The following is an 8,983-nucleotide window of genomic DNA, read 5'->3' as shown; positions in this document are numbered from 1 at the left end:
GCCATTATGTTAATTTGCCCCCTTTATAGCTTCAGTATGGAAAGATCTGTCAAGGTTTCTGTTGATGTGGGTTTGAAGTCATGTTGCAGCGCCACCTACTGTTGATAAACACTTGCTACATGTGGCAATGAAAAAGTACCACTGTTCAGGGTTTGTGACCTGAGATGCCCTCACGGTAAGGTGCAGACTGATTAACAGAGTATTATTTGAGAATGTATCGATAAAGTGCCTTATTCACTATCTATATTTTTGTTCACAAAAGACTTTTTTCGCGGTGATATTCCAAAGAATCATCTATATAAAACCTGCCATCAGCAACATTACAATAAGCATCATTTTATCGCAAAAAGGTAAGAGCCTGCTCCACAAATTGAGTATAAATATAATAAAACACAACAAAAACAGCATGAAGTCAAAGTTTCATCATATTTATAGATCGCATTTTGAAAAACAGTAGTGACATCTCATTTTCAAGCACACCATCACTGGGGGACAGCAAATATCTGGTATAATAAAACCCTGCACAGCAGAGAAGGAGACGAACAAGACAGGAGAAAAACGTGGAAACACACACTGCGTTAATTCATCATTAATGTTAGAGTATCTGGAGTTACAGTTTTCAACCTTATTATTAATTCTAAGGAGAGAGCGAGTAGAAACACAATGTGGGGAGGATCAATTCCAGCTGACAGCGGTCAGGCTATCACTGAGAATGTCTCATCATGTATTAATGATATGCTTGAAAAGTCTTAGTATTATATTAATCAGTATTGTGATATGACGTGATAATTGATGTCTTTGTGTTTTCAAGTAACAGTGTTGTTTCTCTTCTTGGACCCAATTGTAACCAGACACAACCGCACTGTCCTTTTCTTGTCTTGATCACGTGGATCTGTAGCTGAATTTCTGTGGTTTTGACTTCTGTCCTGATGGGTTTAGTTTTGGGGCCTTTCTATGAGGAGTTTGCATGTTCTCCGTGCACACGCATCTCTGGGTACTCTGGTCTGCTTCCACATTCTGAACCCATGCATCTGAGGTATTTGATGTCTCCACATTGCCTGAAGGTGTGATGGTTTGCACCGTGTATCCTGCCTGCGCTCAGTCAGCTGGGATCGGCTCCAGAGATCCTGATCTTAATTCAATCCCAAAATAAAGTACAGATCACACTGTAGCAAATTAAGCAATAAAAAAAAAAAACTACCACCATCACAGTTTTGAATTAATGTGATGTTCCTGTAGGTGAAAGTGCTGCTGGTTTCAGCTGTCTGAAAGTGGCTGTGAGATCTTCTGGTTTGTTGCTGTCAACATTTTTTTAGTGTTTCTCACTAACGTGAGCTGGACATGAGAGCTTTTCAGTCAGAAATACACCGATGTGTACATAAAAGCATGAACGCTGAACTGTGTGTTAAGAGCATGACAATGAATTAAATTCAAGTTTGGGCGAAGCCGCAGATAGCCTGAATAAAGAGAAGCTTTTAAAGGTAAAATCAGGGGCAGTTCAGTCTGTTCTCTCCGGCAAATCACATCTGAAGTCAAATCATTTAAAGGCACTTGAAACCACTTCACCATGACTCACTTCAAACACAATGTAAAATGTTTGAGGATCAAAGGCTCGCGTAAAAGAAAACCTTTCATGATCTCTTTTACAACTGCGAGCTAATTTCACCGCTGTAATTCTCGGCCACTCAAAAACGAGCACGGGTCAGTCAATACTGATGGCTTCTGCCAAAAAGTGTTACGACAGTCTGTGTGCGGCACACAGCATGATACAGTACACAAAGACAAATGAGCTAATTGCTAAATCCACACATGCAGCTTCAACCGGATGAAAATTTAAGAACAAAAAAAAAAAAAAAAAAAACTGAGGTGAGGAGTTTTACATCCAGGTTTTCCATATTTAGTATTCGGCAGTAAATTGAAAAACTGCATTACTGTGCGTTTCTCCCATTTGAACATAAAACATGATCAGAGGATCCGTCAGCCATGGCAAAGTAAATAACTCCTTGATATTGCAAACACTGATCATTCCCACCTGAGGGAAGCGCCTCCGTCGTCTCCTCCGCCCTTCATCCTTCATCCAGAGTCACAGTTTCCGTCTCATTCTCCGTTTCCGGGTGCTGCTCCAGCCGAGCGGTCAGGAAAGGGTTGAAGAAGAAGTCGAAGCCGAACTGCAGGGCGCTCTGAGCGGTGCGCCTCCAGTCGTGCTCGATCTTGTACTGCCTGCGGCTGGGAACGCTGACGTCGCCGCACGAGATGCAGTTTATGGCCTTCAGCTCAAACACGGGCCACTTGGAGCCCAGGCGGCCCTCCAGGATGGTGCTGAACTCCACCAGGCTGCCGGTGTTCAGGTGCAGAAGCACGGACTTGAACTCGTTGCTGGCGCGCAGGACGATGTCCTTCGTGGCGTCCTCGTCCTCCACGATGGTCCCGTTTTTGGTCTTGCGCTCCAGCGGCATCCCCATCGTGACCTCGAACTTGTACCGGTCGAAGCGCTTGATGTGACACTCGTGCTTGGCGAGCTTTTTCAGCTTGCAGAGGGGGTTTTCAGGAGGAGGCGCCGGGGCGGGCAGGGGCCGCGGCTCGGCCGTGGCGTTCTCCTCCTCGTCGCAAAGAGGGTACGGCTCGCCGTAGAGGCACCTCATCCAGTTCCCCACGAACACGGGCAGCAGGTTGATGACCGAGTGCGGCCCGTTCTCGATGTCCGTCACGCGGACGTACTTGAAGCGCCCCGTCCAGGTGACGCGGTGCCCCTCCAGATGGGAGCAGAGGATCTGCGTCTGCGCCATGTTGGACTCCTTCCAGGCGAGGGGGCCGCACAGGTTGCTGTACTCGGGCCACGTCAGCGTGGAGTTATACACCTTCATGCCCTCGGACCGGTAGACGTACATCCAGCAGAAGAGCACCACGGCGCTGAGCCACACCAGGATGAGCTTGACGATGCTGCTCCGCGACAGCGATCGGAAAACGGCGATGGGGTTGAGACTGAAGCGGGTCCAAAGCCTCAGGACCACCGGAACGAAACAGATGGTCAACGTGACCACCATCTTGGTCAGCTCCAGAGTGAGGAACCACTGCAGCAGCTGGATGATCAGCATGGCGGCCAGGCCCAGCGAGAGGATGGGCAGGGCGAACAGGAAGAGGAAGTAGCCCACACAGGTGCGGATGAGTCCTATCGCCGAGGCGTTGTTGAGAAACACCAAGCAAAGTTCGCACCAGGTGAAGCACACCAGGTAGGGCACCAGGCACAGGTACGTGCCCTTGAAGCCTCGCAGCTGCGCCATGCGGAAGAGGAGATAGAAGAGGTGTCCGTAGAGGAGCCACGGCATCCCCAGGTTCAGAGCCACGGCGTCTCCCAGCGGCACGCTGACGAACGTCAGCCCGAACACCCTGAGGAACCAGAGGGAGTCCGGCAGCAGGTACGTGAGGGAGCACGCTCCGGAGAGGACCTCGGTGGCCAGCGCTTTACGGGCAAAGAGCTGGGCGGAGGCGTGGAGGCTGAGGAAGGCAGTGATGGTGAAGAAGAGAGCGACGGCGGCCAGCTCCGAGCAGGGGATCCAGGACTTATCCGCCACGGGGAAGGAGAACACCACGAAGACCACCGAGAGGAGAAAATACCTGGAGACACAAAGACACAGCAAGAAAGGTTTTTTTATTTACTATATATTTTAATTTGACATCTTTTTAACCTCTTGAGGGTTACATAACTTTAATAACAGAAACTTTTGGTATTTTAAATTCTGATGCATGGCTTTGGAAACCAGAAATATGTTGTTTAATAATGCGAACGATCTCGCTGAAAACTACATGTCTGAACGTTTGCGTTAGGCAACAAAAACGTGTTATCCCTTCAAGATCAACCAGTAAAACCAGAAAACGTTCCTCATTAAAGAGAGCAAACACTAAATGAGGAAAAAAAGACCGTTCTTGTAATAAAGATGAAGAGAGAATGTGTTACAGGTAAGGCTCCAGGTGTGTCCATCCAAAGTTGGTCTCAGCTTGTTCCAGATCGAGACCAGGTTCAAAGTGAGAGAGCAGGTCGGTCAGAGCCCGGAAGTTCTCCCACGCTTTGGAATTCTGTGGGAACATTTTTTTTCCTTAGTTGTAAATATCTCAATATCTCTTCAACAACACAGATTTAGGGACGCAAAACATTGCGAGACAGAGTCGGAGGACAAACCTGAAACACGCGAAGTGTGCAGATGACCATCGAGAAGAAGGACAGGTAGAAGACCAGCAGTGGTATGAGGAAGATGAAGAACTCGATGGTGAGGTTGGAGATAATGAAGAAGAAGATGAGCGCGTTGACGTGGTGGGTGGGGATCAGCGCGCTGAGCCACTGCATGCCGGCTCGTGAAGCCCAGTCGATGAGATGCTCCTTTATCTCCAGCAACGCGTACAAGGGGAACTTCAGAAGCTGAGAGAGCCACAAGAAAAGAGGAGGAAAGAACCAAGGTCAACAACAAAATCCTAAAGCCAAGTGAACAAATAAAAAAGCTGCAGCTACAGATGATCTTTATTATAAGTCACCTTCACATCACTGGTAAACTGATGTAAAATATTTTCTAAGCTCCGATTCCAATGATCTGACAGTGCCAGCTGTCCTCAGATATTCTGGAGGTTTGATCAACACATGAGCAGAGAAACTGAAGCCTGTTTCAGCTTGTTTCATTTTGCTCCTGGGGATGCAGAGCAAGTGTGCTACAGATGATCTGAGGAGGTTGTGCAACTTCACATTTTCAGTGAAATATCAGCCAGAAATAAAAGTAATCAAGAAAAGTAGAAGTCAGTTCTTCTAAGCTGACAAAGCTGCAGGTGAACAAAGTTTTAAAATGTGCAACCACATCTGGGCGTAATAAACAGAAGTGAGGGGTGGAGCAGAGAAATTCCCCACCTTCTGATGCAGGGGGAGTTCATCTGGATGCTTCACTGGCACTTCATCGTCGTCGTCGTCATCTTCGCCTCCTGCAGCTGCCAAGACCGGAGGCGGTGCGATGCCCTGAGCATACTTTTTAGTCATCTCAACGAAGTCGTCAAGACCCACGTGAGAACTGGCTGCAGAGAAATGCAGAAGATGAGCTTGTTTCACCAGAACCACTGAAAAGGTTCATACAGGTGATTCTCCACACCTACCCTCACTGGTGACCATCGTCTCCAGGACTCTCCTCTGTTTCTTGGCAGAGCTGTTCAGCGGACCACGAGAGATTGGTTTACCTGTAAATACAAAAAAAAAAAAAAAAAAGGTACCATAACCTCATCAAAAATTCAAACATATCTAATGATACAACTGATCCGTGTCTCTCTGTTTTCACTGAAAAATCCCCCCCCCACCCCCACCTGGCTCTGTGTGGACATGCTCCACATTCTCCAGCATCTCAGAAACCGCCACAGACTTCTTCTTCTCAGGATTCAATTTCCAGTACATGAGCAGAGCCGCCTTCCTCACCCCCCTCTCGAACCGGGTCTCTGTGCACAGCTTCTTCACCTCCTCGAAGTTCTCCAAGGTGATGCCTGAGAAGCAAAACAAACTCCATCTTGAACACTGCATCGCTGCTGCTGAATTCAGACAGACCGTATAAGTGGGACACTCCCGTACCTTTCCTGGAGGATAAGCACTGCTGCAGCAGTCTGACGGCATCCTTACGGCCCTGTTTTGCAGCCTGGATCAGCCAAGTGACCGCTGTGCAGTTGTTGAGCTCCTCATCCCTTTCTTCTGCGAGTGCCAGAAAGTACCGGCCCATCTGGATACACACAGACTTTCAGACTTGCAGGACAGGCATTACTGTGAGTCATCGACCTGTCCTTGCTGTCAAAATGTCACCCTAAGATGACAATTATCATTGCTTGGCTGTTCAGCTCTGTGTGTGTGTGTGTGTGTGTGTGTGTGTGTGTGTGTGTGTGTGTGTGTGTGTGTGTGTGTGTGTGTGTGTGCACCATATGGCCGTTTAACTCAGGAGAATTATCAATATGCTCACTGCTACTGACCTTGGTTTGAGCTTTTGCGTCACCCGACTTTGCTTTCTCCTCCAAATCTTCAAAACTGACTTCCTCCTCTGGCTCTTCTGAAACAAACAGGAAAACCTTTTTGAGACAAATATCACACCTGGTTTCAAACAGATACAGCTTTCCTACATAATTATGAAGGCTAAAAATATTAATGGAAATAACTATTTCTTACAGCAATTTTACATCTCTGTCTAATTGTTCCTTTCTTTGTGGCCATGAACACGGCACGGTAGCTTATAACTTTTTACCTATTCTTGGCTTAAAATGCAAGGCACACATGACCCCCACAGACTAAAATAGCCCACGTAAATCAGGGCAACGTGGCAGTGGGTGACAGAAGCGCTCGCAGCATGAGTCAGGCCCTTCCAGTGACAGCTGATACGACTCTATTTCTGAAAAGTCTTGTCTTAATTATCATCATCTTTCAGCTAATGGCTTCTGATACTCTGAAAATCCACTTTCCTGGGGGAGTTTAACATCAAAAATGTGTCACATTTAGTGTTTAAAAGAAAAAAAAAAGATGGAGGCGGCGACAGGTTTCCCACGTTCACGACGCCCACGCCGTGTAAGTGATACTGGTGGGTGTCGGCTTGTGCCTGTCTGTATCAGGAGGCAGACGGAAACGTGATGAGATCTGGTCGCTCTCATTAGATGCTCCTGGGATGCTGCTCAGCTTTTAGCCCTCCGCATTAGCACGCATAAGCACTAAAATAACTGCTTGTTCAGCACTGTCAACAGCAGCTGGTAGTTTTCCTGATCCTAATGAACAATCTGTTTCCCCTTTTTAATCCTGAAATGTATTATATTTCCTCTGTTTTAGACAGATAGACACGTAATGTATTGCATGTGTTTTTTTCAGTTTACTTGAAGTGCAAAATATGCTTGTAACGTGTCTGAGGTGTCAGTTCTCACACTTTAACACAACGCTATTTCTATTTGTATGTCTTGGTATAATTTCAGACACATTTAGTACATAAAGTGTTTCTTTCACTGTTGCTCAAACCCCTCCTACTATGTGAACACTGCATGTGGCGGCTGGTGGACTGAAAAAGCTGATGGCAAGCTTTTTCTTTCCCTTCAGGTCAGCTAAATGGGAGAGGCTGCTTTGCATGTTGTGGTACGCGTTGTCATGGTGACCCTGCAGTACACACAGAAAAACTTGGGAGTGTTGGCTGCACTGATTGCTGAAGCCGTAGAAAGTGAAACCATGATACAAGACTTTATTAACATAAAGGGAATGCCACAGGTCAAAGGTCAGATTTTCACGCTCACCTGGCTCAGGTGTGGGAGGAGTCTGTGGCACCGTCCCAGCAGCTGAGGATCCACTTATGGGATTCTCTGTGGAGGCCGCATTGAGCTGAGATCTGCCCGTCTGAGAATGGCTCCTCAGAGGCTGGCGGAGCGGTGAAGCCGTGGGGGTGGAAAGTGAGGAAGAGCGGGAGAACAATCCCGGAGAGGACTGAGGGGAGGTAGTGGAGGGAGAGGACGAGGGCGTTGATGGCGGAGTCGGCATTGAGAATTTGGGCCTCGCCCGTTCTGAGGCTGGTGTCACCGTGGCAGGTGCTGCGTTCAGGGACGACGGGCCTGGCCTCAGGGTGGTGGGAGATGATGTGGACAGTTTGGGGATGGATGACTTCCCGTTGGCATCCATTGCTGAAAAAATATGTCAAAACAAATCATACAATAAATAATATGCAATAAATATTCACACTTCACTGCTGTAATGTGCATAACAGACGCGGATAGCAAGATAGACGACAAAGACAATCTTTGATTTCATATATCTCAGAGCATTTGTTATATTGTCATCTGAATACCTACAGTTATTCAGCTATGTATATCAAACAAAGTGTAGCACATGAACCAATCAAAATATGGTATATATATTCCTTAATGCATGAAAAAGATGGAAAGCATGTATTACTGATATCCCACCACTACTGAGGACCAAGATGCACTTGAAAAACTTAATAAAACATTCTCAGTTTACACTGTTTGGATCTCTTTCTTTTTCTGATAGTTTTTGGTGCTGTCTTTGGATATAGCACCTGAAACCAAATCAGTTACTTGTTAATGACAAGAAGATTTAAATTATACTTTTGATATTTGTAGCTAACAACATTATGAGTGAAAAAACTCTTAAACTGGAAAGCCTACAATGATATTTGTTATAAAACAGATATGATACTGAAATCTGCAACGACACGGTTAGGACACTTTTTTACTCTGTTGATCTATTTTACTGGTTAATGACATTTGATCTTACAATTTCTTTTCCTGAAAGTAAAGCTGACATGTGGTCCGCGATCTATTTCGGGCAATATTCAGTGCAGCCTGTGCAGCTATATTGAGAAGGTGACATCCTTGGAGGACAGCAGAGGGAAGCCCCCTCCTGACCACCAAGACTGGGATCCTGTGATCATCAGTGGACTGGTACATAAAGTATTGATCCTAATACAGCAATCATAATATACAGCAAATGGTTTTCCAACAATCAAAACACTGTGCGCTGCTGTGCAGATGTCATTTACCAGTCAAACAGTTACATGAGTTCCAGCTAATGCTAACTCACATTGACATCAAACTTCTGCTGCCCGCTCACCTTTTACACGGTCGATTTCGAATCCTCTTCAGATTTTAGTGACAGCTCAGTCCCCTCTGGAGTCCCTGACACATTGTTCCTGTTTGTGAGAAAGGTGCAGCCTGTCCTCTCCTGTCTCTCTGTGTGGTCAAACTCCAAAAACAAACATCCTGCAGGAGAGTCTGCCGACTGCACCGACGGAGGGACACGCCCATTTTACATTCTCGACACTGTCATTGGCTGAAGGAGGGGTGACGTAATTTATTTGGGGAAACCGATTGGCCTGTTGAAGAGCAACGTCATATACTTTCCTAGTCCGGAGCAATCGACCGTCGGTAAACTTTATGACAGTGGCTTGCAAAACCGTAACGGTGAACAAAGATCTGCTAGATTATCCAA

At 46.4% G+C, this 8,983-nt stretch overlaps 1 protein-coding gene across 1 annotated transcript; it reads right to left on the bottom strand.

The window, feature by feature from the left end:
* Positions 1-330: 330 nt before the first annotated feature.
* wfs1b (Wolfram syndrome 1b (wolframin)) lies at positions 331-8,744 on the bottom strand. Its single transcript, XM_030111743.1, has 10 exons — positions 8,606-8,744; positions 7,276-7,656; positions 5,983-6,059; positions 5,594-5,738; positions 5,335-5,508; positions 5,131-5,211; positions 4,892-5,052; positions 4,178-4,414; positions 3,956-4,074; positions 331-3,615 (listed from the first exon to the last, which is right to left on the bottom strand). Exons 2-10 carry the CDS (start codon positions 7,652-7,654, stop codon positions 2,067-2,069), a joined length of 2,922 nt encoding a protein of 973 aa, XP_029967603.1. The 5' UTR covers positions 7,655-7,656; positions 8,606-8,744; the 3' UTR covers positions 331-2,066.
* Between the last annotated feature and the right edge of the window lie 239 nt (positions 8,745-8,983).

Source organism: Salarias fasciatus, chromosome 2 (genome assembly GCF_902148845.1).
Source record: "Salarias fasciatus chromosome 2, fSalaFa1.1, whole genome shotgun sequence".
NCBI classification, from domain to species: domain Eukaryota; kingdom Metazoa; phylum Chordata; class Actinopteri; order Blenniiformes; family Blenniidae; genus Salarias; species Salarias fasciatus.
Note: the sequence above shows the minus strand (reverse complement) of the source record. Positions and strands in the feature narration are given on the sequence as shown.

Excerpts from the sequence above, each read along its gene's own strand:
- wfs1b (XM_030111743.1), bottom strand. The coding sequence starts at position 7,654 with ATGGATGCCAACGGGAAGTCATCCATCCCCAAACTGTCCACATCATCT. Across the intron at positions 4,415-4,891 it reads AACTCCCCCTGCATCAGAAG|CTTCTGAAGTTCCCCTTGTA; the intron begins GTGGGGAATTTC and ends TGGCTCTCTCAG. Across the intron at positions 4,075-4,177 it reads GCACACTTCGCGTGTTTCAG|AATTCCAAAGCGTGGGAGAA; the intron begins GTTTGTCCTCCG and ends ATGTTCCCACAG.